The sequence below is a fragment of the Acanthopagrus latus genome, chromosome 12, assembly GCF_904848185.1.
Source record: "Acanthopagrus latus isolate v.2019 chromosome 12, fAcaLat1.1, whole genome shotgun sequence".
NCBI classification, from domain to species: domain Eukaryota; kingdom Metazoa; phylum Chordata; class Actinopteri; order Spariformes; family Sparidae; genus Acanthopagrus; species Acanthopagrus latus.
The window spans coordinates 11,628,330-11,649,445 of NC_051050.1; the positions used below are offsets into that span (position 1 = coordinate 11,628,330).

Below are 21,116 nucleotides of genomic sequence, written 5' to 3' on the forward strand. Positions count from 1 at the left end.
AAGATTCAGGACCGCCCATCAGTCAGGATCATCGGTCCAGGATATGAAAGTGTGATCAGAAATGTGGCCATCAATCTACTCGCGGCGGCAAGTCACACTCTCAATATCAAAGTTTTAGGAATAAATCGGCGATGGGGGAGGTATTCATATCCCCCACCTGAAACTGCAGTGGGCAAGTTTTCTGCTTCAACGTATCACTAATGAAGTAAATGTTGACTGCACAGTGTAATGGGTATAGAGTAATGAAACCATCAGCGTTTGCATGCGCCAATAAATCACTAGAGATTTTGCCTGCTGCCGGGCAAAGGAAGGTAAAGCTGGTGATCCATTTCCATCACCCGCCCAGTGATTGAATAACATTGTGTCGTGTATTGTTGCAACAAGTCTGTTAAATAACACTGTTGCCACTTTAAGTGAAAAGTATCACAGCCATACTGTGACTACATATTGTGTCTACAATTAATCATTGTGCAGTGAACGTCCCCTGTCAGTGTTTTACTATCAGACGTGATGTTGTTACGCCGGCACCAGTGTTCATGCTGCATTTCACTGCTGTGGACATTTGGGATATTTTAACTACTCTGTATGTCGCCGGGTGGTTTTATCTCCTGCAGTGCATCACATTCAATAAGATCGTACGTGTCGACTTCTCACCGTGGTCCTGTTGCTTCGTTTTGTTTGCGTTTTAGGAGTCCTCTGGGTTTGTGTGGCGTCCTCTTCCGTTTCCCTCCTGTGCTCCTCGCCAGTCTGTTTTCCCCTCCACACCTGCACCGCATCTCCTCCTTCATCAGCCCCGCTCCTGCTGTTCTTCCCAGCCTATCAGCTCCCTCTATGTTCTTGGTGTTTTTCCACTCGTTGCCCACACCTGGTGTTTCTCCGTGTCTCTCCACCTGCAGCTCACCCCCTCGTCATTTCAGTTCGTACTTGAGTCCAGTCTTTGTCGAGTCGCCCGCTGCTGTCTTCGCCTGTTCCGGTTCATCTCGCATTAGAGTTCTGCAATTGATCGGCAGTCTGCTCTCATCGTGACACATCTCACGAGCGCAGACGAACAGCCTGTTTTCAGCTTCGTGGTGACTCACTTTCAAGCTATATAGGGTTTTCAAATAGTTTGTTTGAAGCGGCTGCAAGGAACTTTGATTTTTTTTTTTTTTTGGCTTAAGGTACCAAAAGACCGCAGAGCAGTTTCTTTCCTCGGGCTGTGAGACGCGTAGATTCATCCTCTGCTCTCAGCCATAAAACACGTCTTAATTCCATGACTTCCATCCAACCAGGATGAGTGGGAACCTGACCAGGTGACGGCACTTAAGAATAAGTATGAAGAAACAGCCAATCTTCTCCATGATGGTCTCATTTGCTCGTGTTCATACTGGGAAACTCGGCAGTTACGGGTCCTTCTCCAGTCAGTTAAGAACATGGTTTATGAGCCATCTGTCAGCAGTAGTTTCGAAGCCGCCGCCATTTGGCAAATGTCTTGTATGCTGCTGAACGGCCTGCTGCTTGACCTAAATTTGAGTTACTGTTTTAACTCTGATTACTGTTTCCAAAAATCAGTCCCTGCCTATGGTCGTCGCTGCTTCTATCCGTCCTTGCTTATGTCTGTTTTTGGGAAGCTGTTCTGTAAATGACATGTCATGTCTGTTCCGACTTGTGTTTGCTTTGATGCATTGTGATAGGTTACGCTTTTGTTTTAACTTATAAAGAGGGTGGAATATGTCAGCCCAGGAACCTCAGAACCCTCAGCCTCAGGAAAAATCTAAATCATCAAATTTGGGCATCGCACTTTGGTTTTCCTCCGGAGAGCAGGGGAAATTAAGAACTAAAGCTGTCGCTGTGTGTCTCTGCTGATGAAGTGGCACCAATACCTCAAATCTGGCCTACTTGAGCCAAAGCGCTTTGTTACATTTCACCACTGGAATGAATTACTCGGCCTTCGTCGTTAGCTGCATAATGTAATACAGTGTTGAGCCACATAAGGATTCTTCATATCTTTTCTATTAAGCCGAAACTCTTCAGAGAGGTTTGATCGCAGACCCCAAACCCCCGAACTGAAAGGACCGACTCATTAACTCGCTAAATAACACATTAATGAAAGTCTGCTGGAGGACAGCCTGTGACTGCACAGCGGGCTCTCCGATGACCGGAATATTAATATCACCGACTGGCGTTTGTTATGTAGAGAGCGCCAAAAGTCAAAATTTGACCCCCTCCGCTTTCTGCAGAAACACACAACATCAACAAATGAATGCACAGCAGTCGTTTTCTAAAAAATATCAAATTTAATTTGGTTATAAAAGTTGTATTTTTTTCACATGCACACCCACACATAATTAATCACCATAAATACTGTCCAATGATTTCTCTTTTTTTTTTTTCCTTCTTTTTTTTTTTGTTAAACTTTGATTCACAAAGCAAGCACATACGGTGGACCGATACATCTGATTCAAAAGGACACTATGGAGAATGCTTGCAGTCTTTTTTTTTTTTCTTTTAACAAGGAGAGGGGAATCTCAGTGCACTAACAAAAAGGCTGTCGTAAAATCAAGTAGAAACATTTATAAAGTATCTACAAATGGATCAGAGTACAAAAGAGCTACAGCGTTTAGAGATACTACACCCATTCACGAGTGAATGATTTGGTATTGGGTCACCGTGTTACAGTATTTCAACTTTTGTGACGGACTGAATGAGAAACTATACAGAAAAAACAAACAAACAAACAAAAAAGAATCAGATGTAAACCTTTAACCAGCCCAACTTTTTCTTACATTCCTATTATGGCAAACCCCCCCTCGCTCTCTCTTTTTCATTGCTTTTACAACAAACATCCATAAAGAACAAGAACAGGAACCCTGTTTCACACAGTAAACTCAGATCTGACTCATCTTCCAAGTGCAATTCCACGTAAAAGAGACAAACAGGAGAGAATGGATGCTTAAAACAGAGCAGAGGAAACAGAGCGTTTTGAGGTTATTAAAGCTATGAGAGGTGCGATCCCTCCGTATAACGAGTGCTTTTAGTCACCTCCAGAGCACGTTAAATGTTGGTACAGTACACAAACCCTTTCTCGACGTGAGAGCGAACAGTTGCTCTCAGAAACTCAAGACATCATTTCTATGATCTTGAATAGCTAACACACACACACACACACACACACACACACACACACACACATTGACTGCCTCGCTGAAGGAGACAAACTGGCGCAGGGCAGTGGGGTTGAGCTGTGTGTGTGCCACCAGATGAATGCATTTGTATCATGCGCTGTGGCTACACTGTAAAATCTAATAAAACTGACTTTACTTTGAAAAAACAAACAAACAGGAAATCAGTTACCTCAAAATGACCAGGTAAAGCAGACTAATCATGTTTGATCGTACAACTTAGATGTAATAGTCTACTTGACTTGGTCATTCTGAGGTCATCAGTTTCCTGCCAGTTTTAAAATAAAGTCAACTTTTGAAATATGCAGACAGTGTATATGTGATCCTTGAGATGGAAGGTCAGCGCTGCAGTTTCAATGTGTTTGGAGTTCAGTAAGAAACAGAAGGGGTGTTTTGAGTCAACATGTTTTCATGGACATATCGAAAACAAAAACAGAGATTTAAAGGGTAATTGCAATCAGTGGCAAAGTTGCATTGTGGGTAATTTAAGCGCACAAGTTTTAAAAAGCAGTCGGGTATTTCACTCCTATATCATTGCTGGTATCAAATAGAGATATTACCATTTTTTCTATTCCGCACACTGGTCTTCCTTGTTAAAAACCTGATGCCTACATTACCCACAATGCAACCCTGCCACTGTGTGACACAACCAGAATTTAGGATACAGCTCCTCAAGGGGGATTATGTAAGAACTCTAGTTAACACTGTTTTCACAGGATACTGCTTTTGCACACCTGTTGACTGACAGGCGCGTAGAGAAGAACGAGGGTCGACAAAACTTGCGGGAGATATTTTCTAAAGTGACGGAGATTCAGGAGGCCTCGGCCGATCCTGGTCCTGTGCTCGTCGTGAAAACACAAAAGTCTCCCCTGTTCCCCGAGAACCCTGTCTGAACTGCTAGCCGCATGGCTAACTGAGCTAAAAAGCTAACGGCAGCTAACAGTGAGATGCCGTGAGCAGTTCCTCTGGTGTTACGCCGCCCCCCTTCTGGTTCTGAGTACGAATCTGACAGTCAGCCAATTGTCACACATTCCACCTTTAAAGCTACAGGTTTTCAAATGTACTCTATACACTGTGAGACCCATGATAAAACCTTTCAAATATGAAATTCCGGCCACAGACGGACATGTCTGAGGTTGAATGTGAACGCCGATTGTAAAGTATGAAGTCAAATAAAGTTCACCTCAGAGTTTCGACCTGAATATGGAAAGAATGAGACTCAAATGCTGACATCCCGTCCCGCCACATCCCGCAGAAATCAAGTCTGATCCACTTTGTGTTTTCTTACTCCATCAGGACACATTGTTCTGAAGCCTTTTACACTGACGAGGAATGAGAAGCTGATTCAGTGTGACACAGCCCGCAGGATATTAAGTGCTTTCTACTCTGATGTGATTACATTTTCTGGTGCAAATCTTTTAGGGAGCATTATGCAAATGGGTTTGTTTGCTTTTGAAGACTCGATTAAATCTATGAAACATTCAGCGAGTCAACAAACTAAATGGAGCAACAACCCGAATATTGGCATTGCTGATTAGTGCGCGCGACTCTGCAGACTCCAAGCGCCGGGTGCAGCCGCCTCTCTCACGAGATATCCAAGATCATAGAATGAAGTTCAGATCCATTCTGAACCGGAGTGCCTTTGAAATATACATCGTTAAAAGCTGTATAGACCTTGTGTACTGTGAGGGAAACACACGCAGAGCACAGAGAAACAATTGCACACCTCAACATTTCCATTTGTTAATTTCCGTGATGCTTTTAACGTGACCTTTCCACGTCAACATGAGACGACAAAACTAAACAGTGCACAGGCGATGGAGGTAGCAGCACATCACGAGATCACTACATGGCCTCTCCTTCAGAAAACAAACATGAGGAAACAAAAAAAAAAAAAACAACAGAGCGTGAAAGGGCGTGAAAAACATGAATGCGTCACACCGCCTCACAAACACACACTCACCCAAACACACGCACTGGCACACGAAACATCATCTTTTTTTTTTCTTTTTTTTTTTTTACCGACCGTCAGACAAAAACACCCACCTTTGTGCAATAGGAAGACAGACACACGGGGGGGTGAAAAATGGATTTTAGTCTTGAACTAGGCGTTTCATGACAGCTCGACAGCTAGCGCGACAAAAACACCTCCGCTCTCGTTTTTTTTTTTTTTTTTTTTTTTGCAATTCTCAAGAAGCACAAGCGACCCGTCGTCAAACAATGAGGACCCGCTGTAAGTCGGCCGTGTGATTGAGTGAGGAGTGTCGCGCTCGTATTGTTTTTCGTTAAAGGCCACTGAGACAGCCGAGCTTCGCGTCGCTTTTGTCTCTCATGTTAATGCCCCCGGCGCCAAATCTGCTGCTCTTTTGTTAGCGTCGCAGAGAACCCTCTCTGCTTGAATCGCAGGTAACACGTGGAAAATGTTTGCTTTTCTTCCCACATTTGCTACCGCCTTTCTCTGTGATATTGCACTGAATAAAGCCTTTTGAGTGTTAGCAGCCAGCATTGCTTTCGCAGAATGCCTCGATAACAGTGTAGTCTACTTGAGTTTTTATTATTATTTTTTTCCTCCCGAGGGGTCGTGGTCTCTGTTTTTTCCCCTGCGGCGACCTTCAGACTTCGGACGTCGCCGGATGTTTCTCACAGCTAACTCTGCTTCAAAATATATAGCTCCTTTAACAAATGGTGAAGAAAAGAGAGGAAAGTACATGTCATGAAAATCCTAGTTTTTTTTGTAGTTTTTTGTGTTTTTTTTCTTCTTTAAATACATCACAGTAATATGTTTTTGTGTCTGCAGGCGACCTCTCTCTCTTGATTTTGGCACTGCACTGTACATAACTTAGTTTGATTTGTATCCATCACCAAACATGAATGATTTCTACCACTGGTTATATTTCGAATAGGCTCACACAGGCCCGGGAGACAAAGCTCACATCCTCTCTGCCCGAGCAGAGTTGATTGTATGGATGCAATATACAGAGCCCGGCAGGTGCACGTATTGTACATGTTATTCTTTTCTTTTTTTTTTTTTTGTTCTTTGTTATTTCACAGGGGAGAGTCTCTTCAGCAGCTTCTTCCCCTTGGAGAGCAGTCCTTTCTTCTTCTTGTTCGCCAGATCTTGGGAGTCCCGGGGGTCCCGCGTCTCCAGCGGGATGCGGGGGCCCCTCGAAGGGCTCAGGGGTCTCATGGTGCCCGGGAGGAGGGGTCGAACGATCGGGGACGGCGCTCGGACGGGCGCGACGCTGTCGCTCTCGACCGTGTCGGTGGTTTCCGTGGCAGCCTGAGGAGAGAGGCGATGGGGGGAGGTGTGGAGGCATGGGGGTGGGGGTGGGGGGCAGCGTATTACAAATGAAGCAACCTTCACACTGCAGATAAGGCCTGTCTGCCTGTCTGTCTGTCTGCCTGTCTGCACTCTCGACTGAACCCTACTACCTGCCTTTAATGCAAAACAGTGTGGAGAAACCTTGAGAAACCTGGAGAAAAGTGTTTGCGTAGAGATTTCTTTGTGTGTCTAAAACCTCTGCATAGTGGAGCGCCTCTTATCACGCAATTAATGTTCTCCTACTTTATGAAAAAGGTACAAAATAATAATAGGTACTATTATTATCTACTGTAAGTGAAGAATCGTGTTAACGTCATGCCTTTTTTTTCACTGCGGTAGACACCATACATCAGCTGTGTAAAAAAAATGCTTCTGGACTTACTGTTGAATCGTCTTATCCTAAAATAAAAACACGTTTCGACTCAATAAGATGTAACACCGGTATCCAGATTTTAACATTTTTCTGTGACTTACAAAACATCTCACTAAATTTAGACAAAATGGGCCTTTATTTAGATCAGATCTGAAGACTCTGAATGACTGCTGTTTAATCAAAACCATTCAAGCGTAACTTATATAACAACGTTAAGTAAAGCACTCAGAAAAACGGAATCTAAAAGACCGAAAATACCTGTTGGCACATAACATCCAACTGAATAAAAGTAATAAAATAAAAATCTGTCACACCTCATGTAGTGGAAATTCATTTTACCTGTCTGGTCTTCTAGGAATAAGAGGATTTAACATTTGTTCCGGAGGCACTTTGTGCACATCTCATTCCCCTCTGCCGTTCTGAATTCATCCAAGTGTTTCCGAATATCTGCCTGTTCAGTTTAAATGTGAAAGTAAAATGGGATTTAAAATAATTCGACACCTGACGCTTGTCGAGCAATGCAAGTTTTTTTTTTTTTTTTTGCTGCGTATATCTAGTCTGAGAACAGAATCCAGGGCAGAGCGTGTCCTTAAATCACTCCATTTTTAGGGGAGAGAAAAAAACAGTTTCTAAAATTAGTAACTGGCTGATAAAAATCCACACTGAAAATAACTGTAATATTCTCCACATCCTCCGCGTTAAAACGGGCCAGAGCAATCATCTGTCTGCCTGTTAATCTCTATTAAACTGACAGGAGAGATCTGATTTGGTACGTTCTCACACACACACACACACGCACACACACAAATATAGTACATATGCAGAAGAAACAGCGAGGAGGAAGCCATCAAATGTTGAGCACGACATCAGCACAGCACAGAGCCGGAGAGGTCCACCATCAGTTAGGCCGGGAGGGAACATACAGTACGATCAGATACAGTACAACACCCAGGGACACAACTGTAGATACCAGGCTTCTCATCTAATGCAGCAGCTCCATGCACAGTCAAAGATGGCGGCTTGTTTCTTGATGTAGTTTTGAACAGATTTTTTTTTTTTTCTGCAGGCACCCCCTTTCAGTATCGTAAGAGAAATATTACAGATATTCATTTATATTTCAAATTAAATGCGTATATGTTTTGAAAATGTACCTTAACATAATCCACAAACAGTCAACTGAACATTCTCTGCTGCAAAAAAAAAAAAAAAAAAAAAAAGGGGAAAAAAAGCCTTACAGAAACACTCGACAAGTGCTTCCCTAATCTGAAGCAGCACTTCGGAAAAACAGGCTTCGCTGTGACCACAGGCTGTGTGCATTAGAGCCGCGAGTTTGGTATCTCAAGTTGCCGACTTACTGTACAAGGCAGACAGAGCCATTTATGGTGTGAAATGAACAATCTTCTTCTGTTTGTTTGTTTTGTTTTGCCAAGCGGGTGAGGAAAAACAAAAAAGAAATCAGATGTGGCAGCATCGTCACCGTCGCTTAAAAAAAAAAAAGAAAAAGAAAAAAAAAAAAAACCCACACCACCACGACAACTGAAAAACAACAACAACGACAACCAACACCAACACACATGAACACAGAGCGCAAAGGAAGAATGTTTTTAATATCCAATTTTTTCTTTTTATTTGTTCCATTGTAACAACACAGTATGGATGTATCAGTGCTGCGATTGTTTTTTTTTTTTTTGTTGTTTTTTTTTTTTGTCTCTCGAGCTCAGAGCAAACATAACGTATCCACTGTCAACAGGGCTGAAAAATAGATTGGATGTGTGTGCAATATACATAAAAGAAACAAAGCCTCTTTAAGGAAATACAGCAGTCGAGCCAAGAAAGTTAATATAAAATGTATCAAGTTTGAAAAAGGCATGCTTTTCTCTCTTTTACTCCTCTAAAGATTTTCTTCTCAAATGTTTTTTTTTTTCTCTCAGTGTCATTGGGTAGCAATTGTTACGTGTTAATAAAGCACTTAATTTTATTAGACACAATAACCACCATAATTTGATTTTGTGTTTCAGTGCAAAGAGGTACCAAATTATCTTGTGTAAGGAATGAGTTGAGCCTTTTTCAAGTCCTCCTTTAACCAGTGCTACATGCATAAGTCACCCGCCGAGCTCCCACAGTCTATCCTCTCTCTGTCCGTGTCAGGCTTTGCTTCTTCCTTTCTCTGAGACTCAGAAAGGTGTTAACACTGGAATTTTTTTTTGTCCCCTTTTCCAAAGGGAGGAGGGGAGGAAGGAGGGGGCGGGCGAGCGGGTGGGCGGGGCGGGGGAGTTGTTAGTTTGTATAGAGTCACCACTGTCACCACATGGACAAAAAACACACACAATGAACGGCACACAGACGGCAAAGTGGAGGAAGCGAGAGACGGAAATCAAGAGAGAGGACGGAGGATGGATGAACACAGGGCCTAGCGCTGAGAGCGGCGATGATGATGTACCCGTTTGCCCTCTGAGACGTTGGTGGCGGCAGAGTTGGCGGGGGGCCGGCTGGCAGGCTCTTCCTGGGGGTAGTGGGACGGAGTATCGGTCAGATACACCTCCACGTCGTCAGGCACTTCTTCCAGGAAGTTAGAGGGGACCAGACCGCGGTGGCCGTTCATCTCACCCTGTGGACGGGATTGGAGAGTTGTATCTGTCACTCAACATGACATATGCCTCGTGTCATAGCGTCGTAACAGAAGCTCCTCTCTCCCACAGAAAACACTGCTCCTTAAACGCCTCATTAGTCGTCCTGCCTTTAATTCTGTGACTTTGTGACATCACACTATGTGATCATGTCACACATTTGCATAATTGGTGTACTATCTGACTGATAGTTCGGCACTTAAGAATTGATTTAATACAGCTACATCTGTTGGGTGCTGGGTTAGGCATGTGTGAGCTGACCAATCAGAGGATACTGGGTATTTATGAGGCGGGGGCCTTAAAGAGACAGGAGCGAAAACAAACAGGATGGAATACAGTGCTGCTGAACTGGACAGTATGAGAGAATTGGTGTATTTTTTGAACACTTAAGCATGTAAACCTACTCTGGCAGTAGCCCAAACTAAAAGTATGAACCTGAAAATGAGCATTATATGTCTCCTTTACATTATTACTTATTAAGTAATGAATGGTAATTTGAGTAAAAGTCTTTACGTGTCAAATAGATAGTAAATACATATGTTTGTTTTATCCATATAAAAACACAACTCACATAATAGAATCCATCTTCATCGATGTCTCCAAATACAGCGATGATGTCACCAGCACAGAAAGTCAGCTCAGCCTATCAGGAGACAGAGACACAGGAACAGATATACAAGGAATGCGGCCCAAGCAAAGTTGGCTACGATCATGCTCTGCTATGCCCTCAGCTGTTTATGTGTAGTCAGCCCTCTGATACAGCACGTTAGGTGTTAGTGATACCTCGACATCAACATTGGGGGAGCTCTCTCGGGGGTCGTAGTCGTACAAAGCCACCATCCTCCTCGAGGCCTGATCTCGACGCTGGCCTCTTCTGTTCTGCTCTGAAAGCAATATGAGACAGCATGTTCACAGAAAGTGGCCTTACTAATTTTGTGATCTAACCCACAGATTTTCACTTGTTCATGAGAGACTATGTTTGTGTATTACCTATTCTGTCCACAGGGGTGCTGAGCGGCAGGAAGCCTTGCTTCATGAGTTGGTCCAGTGTCTCCTCGTCATCAGCTTGGATCTCTGATACCATGTTACAGGGGATCAGTCCCATCCTGCCACGCACTTCTCCTCGGTAAAACCCGTCTGTATCTTTATCACCGTATATCTGTTTGACAAGAGCGTGACAGAGTTAAACATTTATAGCACCCTGTTGTGGTGACTGGAGGGAAAAACCAAATCAAATGACCGCCATGCTAGTGCAACATAAGGTTACTGAACCCATTCTAATGGACAATTTCAAACTGAATTTGAACAACATTCCATAATTTTACAATAACTACAGTGCAACACACGACAGAAAGTTCTGTGCTTGCCAAGAAAAGAGAGTTTACCAGTTTTGATCTTTAAATTCATGGTATTCTTGTTAAATTGATCATGAATATGTCTTAAATGCCTCAATTGCTTCAAACATATGGAGGACTGATCCTGCCAAAATCAAGTAAAAATAAAGAAATATTAATACATGGTTCAATAAATAATTAAATACACCATTAAATGCCTTAAAATTAAAATTAAAATAATATTGGGGAATTCTACTTTAAATTGCCGCTGTATTTCTTTTATTTATTCATTTTGTCTTTTATTTATTTAATCCTGTATTTAAATGAACAAATAAATGAAAAAAGTAATAAATTAATAAATATAATAGAAAGTCAAACAGAAAATGTAATTCTAGCTGATTAAACACTAAGGATAATAAATACAGAGGCAAATTATGACATTTCAATTGGAAATATCAATTTATGTCGCATTTTACAAATCAATGAATGCTTACGTTCATTGTATTTTATTTTGTGTGCATAAAATGGGATGTTAATTTATTTATTGGGCCAATTACATTTATTTATTTGTTTCTGATTTGGGAAGGTTCCATCCTCCATACAAATATGCCTCAGGAAATCTGGTATTAATCAGGAACGCAGTATATCAAAGTATCTGACCAGGTCAACTCAAAACTCCCACCCTAATGATCTGCCCCTCTTTGAAGGGTAGCTCTTCGTCAGCTGCATCTGGGTTCGGGGACATGGACAGAGGATCGTAGTCGAAGAGAGCCACGAAGATGCGGAAGGACTCCTCGGGCTCCGACTCATCGTAGTACGTGGGAGAGCGGCGATCCCGGTCCCTGTAGCCATCTTAAACACAATGAAGACCAAAACAAAAACAAACATTGCATCATCCTTCATCAGATAGTTTTGTGAGTGTCACAAAGCAGCAGCTTTGGAGGAGACTTTTAATATTTGCAAACCCATTTTTTTTTCTCTTGTAAAATCTCAGCCTGTATTTGTGCTCAGCAGCAAGACTTATTGTCTAAGTATAAACCACTACTGTGATAATCTAGTCCATTATATATGCATAGCTATATCATTTGCCAAGCTTCAAATTGAAGGAAATCTTGTCTGGTGTTAAAAAATCTTACTGATTTGATCAGGCAGTATTGCTTCACAGATTTTGATCTAGTCTAGTCATTTTTGTGCCTATCAGCATGCAGAAGAAATCTGCGGTCAGTCGACTATTTAAATCATTCACCATAGCACGCATGCACTCACAAACACACACGGGCGTACACACTACATGTATTTATTATTTGTTTTTTGTTTTTCTGGTTTGTTCTCTTACATTTTTGTCTATGTTTATGCTTAACTATGCAGTGAGAGACAAATGGGGAGCAAGACAAACCATGGTGCAGTAAACAGACAGAACGTGATCCATGGACATGACACAACACCACAAACACACAAGACTCAAGGGCATGCATGCTACAAAAAAAGGCTAAATAGAAATAGATACGAATCCAAAGTGTAGGTCTATGTTCACCTCGTTTTAAAAAACAAAACGTCTCTAAGATTTTAAAGAAAAATCTCAAACTTCCCACATATTAGCCAACCCTTGTAGCAGCAAGGGGTCTGAAGCGGAGATGGCACAGTTGTTCTGGAAGCCCGTCATTTATTTGAATTTGCCATTTCAATACTTGGTAAATGCACCAGCTAGCAGAGTGTGATACTGGTCGGTGCTTGAAAATACAAGCGTGATGTGAAATGCATTGCTCCCAGCTGAGCAGAAGGCCTGGTCATTGTCTTCGTGTGGCGGTCGGGGAAAGAGACAACTGCATTTCCAACAGCTGATATTTCAAACTCAAAATGTCCAAAGGAACTCAAACGTCTAAAGAACAAAAACAAGAAAGCAGTGAACGTGTAGTCATTCTTTAATGTCTACCGCTAATATTCCTTCAGAATGTCATGCATGACTGCTCTCATTGTACGAGTGGTGGGTGGGTGTGGCTGTACCACGGAGGGGAGGGGTGGGGGGGTTTAAGCAGGCATCCTGAGTTCAGTGCAGTGAGTGAGGCATTCTCTGAGCAGTCAATCAATCATTTATCATCTGCAACTGTGGAAACGTTCATCCTGGACCCCGGGTAAGGCGCTTGCCGGTGGGTCCACCATTTCAGTGCAGTGCAGTCATGCTGTTCAACTGTAAGCATAATAATAACTATTATTATTTAAGACAGAGAAACAGGCACTTGCAAGTGTCCACAGCTACTTGTTGCCATTTGACGGTTGCTGGTGATTTTTTTTTTTTTTTTTTTTTTGTCGCCATGCTGTGTTGGGGAAAAAAAAACAGGACTGCAGGCACATACCATGGGGAGACCTGGTGCCGCCCATGTGCCTGCGGGATGGCCACGTCCTGTGCCGAGCTACTCTGCCATAGTAAACATCCTCGGTGATGGGGGAGAGGTTTCCCTCATTGTTATTCTCAGAGGTTACCTCTACAGGAAACACCAATTAGAGGGGTGATGGGGTTACAATGCAAAAGCTCAACAGTCCCCACCCAAGAAAGATCTCTGTTGCCACCTAAAGCTTCTTATTGCTCAGACACAAGGTAAAAACAAACACACACAGGAGAGTAACTATGACAAAACTGACATGACTGTCAGATTCTTTATCAGAACAGGTTAATGCATCAACGTGAGGTGCGAGTGTGCACCGCCGTTTAAGAACATTTTGTCAGCTTGTTGAATCAGAATCTCAACTTATGTTCAGGTAGTGAAGGGCATGAGCATGGTTCATAGACACAAAGGTGATCTGGAGACACAGAGAAGCTCATGAAGGTTTTAACAGAGCAAACAAACACCACCACCTTAGGAATTAGAAAATAAAAGACTCCCTTCTGTTCCTCCTTCCACCTCCCCTATACTGACCAATGGAGGGGACCATTAGAGGCCGTCTCTGAGGCTGGGGACCGCCGTGGTGAATTCTTCTCCCGGTCTCCCGGTCATGGCGGCCTCCAGCGGGAGTGTTGCCCTGAAATGCACGCGAAGCACAGAAAAAACATTCACAAACATTAAACATTCACGCGTCGCTCGCGGACACGTGGGGGATGTACTCGAAAACTGCGTGTGGGAAAAAAAAAAAAAGAAGGCACAAGTTGTATGTAAACGAAATCATGCAGCACTCACAGGCAGGCACACGGAAACACAGACGCAGAGACACACACTCAAACACGCACAAGCCCACGGGATATTTTAACATACCCAAATTAAGCAATTCTGATAACAAATTACTGGATTAAAATATGTTAAAAGAAAAAAAAAAGGGAAAAAAAGTGAAGCTGTGTGAAAGATTTAGGTAAGCACTATAGCTCTATCTCACTGTGTTGTCTTTCCTTCACGGCGCTAAGCTGTTCAGTCTCTCCCTGTGTGTCTCTCTCCAAGGTGCTGAACACATTCAAACCCAGTCTATCTTCGCTTCTCTCCACGGCGCCAGAACATTAAAGGTACTTTCAGACAGTGGGGGGGGCGGTGTCCTCCAGTCCTACTAATATCCTGTACCATATACCCCAGGATGCTGCTATCCATCTAATCTCATCACATAGCTAAACAGAGAAAATAGCAGCTTTAAAGGGACAGTTCACCCCTAACAACATTTTTTTTTTTTCATCTTACCCGTGGTTCTATTTAACCGTCTAGATTGGTTTGGTGTCAGCTGTCGAGCTTTGAGATGCCTTCTCATGAATATAATGGAACTACATGGCACCTGGTTAGTCAAGATAATCCACGGATTATTGAACTGTCATTTCTGTAGGAAACTGGGTAGAAGAAAGCTCCCATGGATGATTGGCCAGCCTACCAGGCTACCTTAGTTAACTCAACAAGTTAATGTTACAGCTCAGTGGAGGAGGACGCCATTGATGTTAACATTCCACTCTGTCACGAGCACAAGCCTCTAATGCAGGGACCCAATCACACAACCCTGGAAAAGTTTGTTTGGACCGAATGGCCTGGGAAGCTGCACTTTCACAGGAGAGCGAGGTGGTCGTTGAGTGTTTTTTTGTTTCAATGTTTTTGCAGTGCAATCTAGTTCCATTATATTTGTGAAAAGGTAAATATGTCTGCGTCAGATACACCGAACCAATCGAGGTGGCAAGAAACAGAAATGTGTTGTTGATTTCGGGGGTAAACTGCTCCTTTAAAACAGAGGAAACAGATAGCAATATGTCATTAAAATAGCAATCTCTGTTAACTAATATCAAACTGCTATACTTTGGTCCACACTGGATAGTCAAACCTTGAGGATGCTGCTCCAGTTCATTCTTTATTGATATGGTGATACACTGCCTCTGTCTCTCTCTGTTTTTCTCTCTCTGGTGCTGGAGCGCTCAATTGTTCTCTCTCTCTCTCTTTCTCTTAATTAAACTCAGCACACACACACTACCAACACATCAAATGCAAGTCAAGGCAGCAGTCTCAGTTGAAGTATCTGTGCCTGTGCAGTTCACTAAACCATCGTTAATTTGGGTGTTTTTACGACAATTGGGTTTAGAATAAGTGCAAAGAACTGCACCTTGGGTGTGTTGTGCGAGTTGCGTCGGCGTCCCTCTTCCAGCTGCATCTCAGAGTACAGCTCCTCCTCATCCTCTTCCATGATGTCAGACAGGTCAGAGCCCCGGCTGCTTTCGCTGTGATAATCTTCATTGTGACTATAGTGAGGCTTTTTCGCAGTCAGACAAACGCACACACACATAAACACAAACACACAAGACGCAGTTGTTTAAGTCCACATACATACATAGATACACACATGCACACACGTCAAACGCACATGGATTGGGCGAACACACGCACCGGAGCAAACACGGAGAGACGAAGGGAGTGTATGCATGCAAGCACCCAGACGTGCACACACACGCACACGCGCGCGCCCGTCCACCCACAGACACGCAGGTGAGAGGTTTTTCTCATGACGCACACACTGGGGTTGAAGCTCGAAAGGACTCATCGCGTTCTTACCGGCCTCCCCAGCTCAGAACCTCGGAGGAACTCGTCAACTGAGGGTCCTCTCCGACGGCCGCGTGCAAAGCCTTCCTCGTCCTCCTCCTCCTCATCGGAGTGATGCTGGTGAAATGAATGACCCTGCTCTCCGTATCTGACTTGCATCCTGTCTCCCTGGAAATACGCATGAAAAGTGGGGACAGTTGGTAACAGGGACAGGAGGGAGTATTTGTATGGTCACTTGAAGCTTAACAGCATTTGCCACATGCTTAATTTCTAGCCTTTCATATACCGGTGTTTTAAATTCTTATTAAATTCATTGTTTGTCATGCTATTTTCCATTTTCATCACACCTTGCCACTCTCTGCTGCGACCCTCTGCGCTGCTTCCCTTGCGATGGCTTTGGCCACCGTGTCGGGGATCAGCGTGCCTCTGGGCTGTGGGAGAATCCTCTGCGGGGAAGGGGAGCGTGGATTGGGAGGGGGAGGGGCCTCCAGGGTGTGGCCTTGCATGGGCGGAGGAGGCTGAGCAGAAGGAGAGCGGTTGGGGTCCCAGCCAGGCTGGCCAGGTGGAATAGCTCCCCCATGGTGGGCTGCGTGCTCTTTGGCATCCAGGTCTCTGGCACATACTGGTCTCTGAGGTATAGGGTGGTGTTGGTGGTGGGGTAGCAGAGGCAGTTGGTGCTGGGGCCTGGGACCTTGGTGGGGTGGGCGAGGCTGGAGATGTTGAGGCTGAGGATGTGGGGGTCGGAGCTGGGGTTGCTGGGGTCCACCTGGGTGGGGAAGTCTAGGGTGAGGTTGAGCGTGAGGAGGATGGGGTTGGAGCGGTTGTCCGTGTGCCTGGGGGGGAGCAGGAAGTTGGGGGAGGCGCGGGGATTGGAGGTGGGGTTGAGCGTGGGGGTGTGGAGGCGGGCCTGCGTGGGGGTGCATTGGCGGCGGCAGGGGAAGCGCAGGTAGAGGCACGAGCAGGTTGTTTGGAATGACGGCGACTTGGGAGTCCTGGGATTCTCCCTGTACTGACAGCGTCCGGACAATCACTTCCCTGGCCTCCAGGCACTGAATCCTTGTCATCTCGACGGCAACGTAGTCGGCCATTGGGTACAACACCTCAGCTATCTGGATCAAAATGAGAAAAAAATTTAAAGATCCCATCCACATGTGCAACGAGACATACAAAAAATTCACTAATGTGCATTTTCATGTGCTCTTTTTTGCACAAAAAGAAGCAAAATCTTTAAATGTAAATGATTATCATGCGTCAAGATGTCCTCTACTTACCTGGATAGTCCATTCTCTCACAGGATAGGAAAATGTTTAGTATCCTCTTTTTTGTCGGCAAAACCCCCTCACTTTTTACTTTACTGTAGTATGTGTTGAATATGATACGGCAGATAGCATTGTGTCATCAGGAGTCCAGAAAACAGTGTTGATTCACTTTACCAGTCACCAGAGGGAGTGAGAGACCTTTCCGAGACACACACCGGTCCCAGATTGAGAGGCTTGCACTAAGCATTAATGACAGGTGGGTGGCACTGTTGTGCACACTGAGTGTAGTGACAATGATATGATGCTAACTCAACAACACAGGCTATTACCATCCCATCTGTGATGTATGCTCTCAGCCCTTCCACTGAATTAAATATGATTAAATGACTCAAACAGTGTTTTACATGCTGTATCTATGTACTGCATGTATGCCTAAGGAGCCCATATGATTGGGAATTCTATTTCAAACCAGTCCTTCAGAATCTGTAATAAGATACTGTGCAAAGTCGCTCTAATCATGAAGGAAGCCTATAAGCCTTTAGGGGAGACGTTAAAGGTCAATAGGGTAAGAAAAATAACAGATGTCATATTGAGACTTCTTTAGTGAATTACTGACATCAAGATTTTATGTCTAAATATGCAAATAGGGTAATGAGACCTCGCCAATTTGCATACTTTTCGTGAACAGAATTCTGAACACTGGATCAAGCCCAGTTCAAAATTCTAGTTTCATTTGTTTGACATATTAGAGTCACAGCAGTCACACAGAGAATTATCTCTTTTATCACTCCGTGAGTCAGAAAATTCTGTCAGCAGTCATAAAAGATCCATTTGCGACATGTTTTGAGACAATTTAGAAATCAGGCTATGAATGATATATGAATGATGCTTGAGAATTTCAAAAGGAATTAAACTGGAAACTTTTGGTGCATGTAAGTGCTACTGAAATTGCCCAGAGCACAAGAATATAACTAACATACTTTATGTCACCATGAAGCTTCCACTGCTTGTTATTTACATCAAGACACATTGTTTGTCCGTCCAGAGCTTAAATATGAGCTAAAATAAACACCTTGATGTGTATTTTGGATCCTTTTTGGCCAACTAGTCATGTAGCTCTTTAGTAATCATGGATGACATATTTACACTACAATTGAGGCTAAAACTATTAACATGGAAGTAAACTGTTGATCACCACTAGAGGGAGCGAGAACAGTCAAAGTTGACCGGTGTCTACAGTCTAACTAACACTGGCTAACTCACCCTCTGTCCTTTAGTGCAGACTGCGTAGCCAACGACATTCGCCCCGTTGGACGTGCCCGTGGGAGAAAGGATGGGGGGCTTCCAGTGGACCTGTAGTACCCCTGGAGCCTGCCCACAGAGCACCTGTACGTCCTGGGGAGGCAGGGGAGGTCCTGGGAGGTGAGAGGACAGATAACATGTAACAACTGATTGTTTCAATATCACCAATATACAATACAAACGAGTGGAGAGGGAGTGAAGCATTCATCGACTGGTACAAACTGGCGCACACACAACCATGCAAAGAAATGCTCACATACAAGAGAGGGGGTGAGGTTGTGGGAGGATTCAGGAAACAACATTCATTTGTGATTTTTTGATAATGTGCCATTGCTAGAGGGGGACATTCAGAAGTCGTGCTGTGTTTATAAAATGTCATTTAAGTGTATGCTAAGTTATAATGGAATGACACTAACACTGGCTAACAGAAGATACTCCATAATCACACTGAGTTGAAATTAAATCGACTTAGTGCAGCTTTTTCAGTACTGTATTATCAGTGTGTATTCCTCTCTACTACTCTTTACGAGAGGAGAAGACATGAAGGCAAAATGAAACAATGTAGGCCTCCAGGCCTCTTGAGAGAAGCACTGTTGTCTCCGCATGCAGGACACAATCCAGAGAGACTAACTACAGCCCACTGTTTGTTTTCCACTCTCCTGGATCACTGGATAAAAACATGCACAACTGCATCCAAACAGAGGCAACTCACACAAAACGGTAATTTGTGAGTGAGCAGTGGAGCGGCACTGCTTTATATAGCACTGCTTACTACAGGCGAGGCTATAGGCCGAGGAAATGACTCATCAGAATAACTGATCGTATCTTGTGATGTGTTCTCTAATTAGCGATGTGCTCAGTGCAGTAAGCAAACTTGGACAAAATTGCATTTAAATTTGGTTTTGAAAAACAAAACATTTAAAAAATTTCAACAGATCCGTGAATGACAACATTGTTTGTAGCAGACAAACATTTTTCCATAAAAAAAAAAATGCCATTTTGCCCAAATCCCTTCATTGTTTACTCATATTAAACAAAATGTCAAAATCATTCTCAGTTTCATGACCTCCTAACACCCTCATCCAGAAGTGCCATAGCACTAATGTCATCACTGCCTATTGTTTTAGTTTTATAGAAGAAAAATCATTTGGTGCTCAGATAAAATATGGGAAACACAGCCCAGGACCGATGCTTCATTCTGACCTGTTCTGCAATATGGTGTTGGACCTGGACAAAATACAATACACAACAATGGCATGGTAAGGCAATGCTGTACTGTCTCCTTTACAGCACAGTGAAATAAGCTAAAAATTGATTTTGCATCATGTTAGAGCTGGCTAACAGTAAGCAGAAATAAACAGAGGAGTAGCAGTCTGTTATCTCCATCTGTCCTTTCTACTGAGTACAAGATTGTTTAAAACGAGTAAAAAACAAGAATAATTAACTGCTGACGATCGTCTGCCATGCATACATTATTGAAAGTGTCTCTCTTTGTATAGAAATGATCTTTGCTGACCTGCAGCCTGAGTGCAGAACTCCACACCAGCTTCTTTCCTCTCCCTCTGCTCCAGCGGCAGCTGCCATGGCACCTGGTGCGGCTGAGCCACCACTGTCACTTTGTACACGGTCAGGGGCTTCAGGTTGAGGAAGCGAAGTCTATACCTTCCTGGCTTTACCACTGCGTGCTCTGCCCCGTCCAAGAATACGGTGTGACCATAGTTACTGTTGCTAGGCAACCAGGAGAGCTCGGCAGTGTCACGCTGGATGTCATCCACCCGCAGACCACACGGCGCCACCACCACGTTGGCTCCCACCAGCACGGTGCAGCGCAGCTCGTCTGATAAGCCTCGGTCGGTGACACACTGCACCGAGACCCGGTGAACGCAGCCGTCCAAGTCCAGCTTCTCCAGCAAACACTTGGTCCGGCCACCGTACGCGATACTGGCACGAAGCTCCCCATCAACTAACACGTTGTAGCCAGAGATGTTCCCCCAGCCCAAAGGCACTAGTGGAGGCTCCCAGGCCACAATGACGCTCCGTGCCAGCTGCTTGATCAAAGAGATCTTTCGCGGATAAGGCACAACGTCTTCAGCCAGGTCCTCAGGGTCCAGGGGCCCCCCTGCCCCATTGCTACAGGGAACCAAGGCGTTGGATGAGCCCAGGATGCCATCCTGCAAGGTACCTCCATCCACTGCTGTCAAGGCCAAGGGGTTATGGTCCAACAGGCCAAGGTCCTCCCCTCCGTCCCCCAACTGTATCGCTGGTTTTTCCTTGTCCTGGACAAACTCCACAAAGTTGGAAGGAACGAGTCCTCGCTGGCCATCCAGCAGCTCCCCTGTGACACAGAAACAAGTAAAGAGGCAGGTGTTGGACATGTATACCTCAACTTTTTGCCCCATTCATGATCATGTTGATGAACAGACCTAAAAAAAAAATGTACCATTTAACAACTGTCTGAATACAAAAACAACATAGTCCCTCTGTTATACCTTCTGCAAAAGCTGGAATTAGGCTCCACTAATGCCTCCTTACAAAACAAGGACAAAAGGAAACCTGTAACTTGTAGACACATAATCATCAGTGAGATTTTCCCTGCAGGGACGGGATGAGTCAGTGAGTAAGAGGTGGGAGATATGTAAACATACAGTATGTACTATTCCCTAAGATGTAAGATGTACTGATGCTATCTTTTATACTCTCTCCAGTAAACACAGACCTGAGCAAACACCCCTTTTCAACATTTCCAA

The 21,116-nt window shown here is 43.9% G+C and overlaps 2 protein-coding genes and 1 long non-coding RNA gene across 5 annotated transcripts in view; 1 reads left to right on the forward strand and 2 right to left on the reverse strand.

Moving 5' to 3' along the window:
* si:dkey-1d7.3 (transmembrane protein 132D) overlaps positions 1–1,599 on the reverse strand; it is a 50,736-nt gene extending 49,137 nt beyond the window's left edge. Inside the window, exon 1 of one of the 2 annotated variants that reach the window (XM_037118368.1) lies at positions 655–1,599. In XM_037118368.1, the coding sequence (XP_036974263.1) occupies positions 655–788 (134 nt within the window). In that variant the 5' untranslated portion in view covers positions 789–1,599. The remainder of the gene's footprint in view (positions 1–654) is intronic. The other variant, XM_037118367.1, reaches the window with a different exon arrangement.
* A 3,960-nt stretch (positions 1,600–5,559) lies between these two features.
* Positions 5,560–21,116, reverse strand: part of LOC119030009 (RIMS-binding protein 2-like) — a 70,598-nt gene continuing 55,041 nt past the window's right edge. The window contains exons 13-25 of one of the 2 annotated variants that reach the window (XM_037117303.1): positions 19,886–20,704; positions 19,573–19,596; positions 18,331–18,482; positions 16,156–16,917; positions 15,821–15,976; positions 15,375–15,521; positions 13,733–13,835; positions 11,500–11,669; positions 10,474–10,642; positions 10,267–10,367; positions 10,055–10,126; positions 9,297–9,464; positions 5,560–6,441 (exon numbers count right to left, since the gene is read on the reverse strand). In XM_037117303.1, the coding sequence (XP_036973198.1) occupies positions 6,202–6,441; positions 9,297–9,464; positions 10,055–10,126; positions 10,267–10,367; positions 10,474–10,642; positions 11,500–11,669; positions 13,733–13,835; positions 15,375–15,521; positions 15,821–15,976; positions 16,156–16,917; positions 18,331–18,482; positions 19,573–19,596; positions 19,886–20,704 (3,083 nt within the window). In that variant the 3' untranslated portion in view covers positions 5,560–6,201. The remainder of the gene's footprint in view (positions 6,442–9,296; positions 9,465–10,054; positions 10,127–10,266; positions 10,368–10,473; positions 10,643–11,499; positions 11,670–13,732; positions 13,836–15,374; positions 15,522–15,820; positions 15,977–16,155; positions 16,918–18,330; positions 18,483–19,572; positions 19,597–19,885; positions 20,705–21,116) is intronic. The other variant, XM_037117304.1, reaches the window with a different exon arrangement.
* Positions 18,489–20,001, forward strand: LOC119030012. Its single transcript, XR_005078149.1, has 3 exons — positions 18,489–19,089; positions 19,497–19,628; positions 19,869–20,001. It is a non-coding gene; the product is annotated as an uncharacterized LOC119030012 (long non-coding RNA).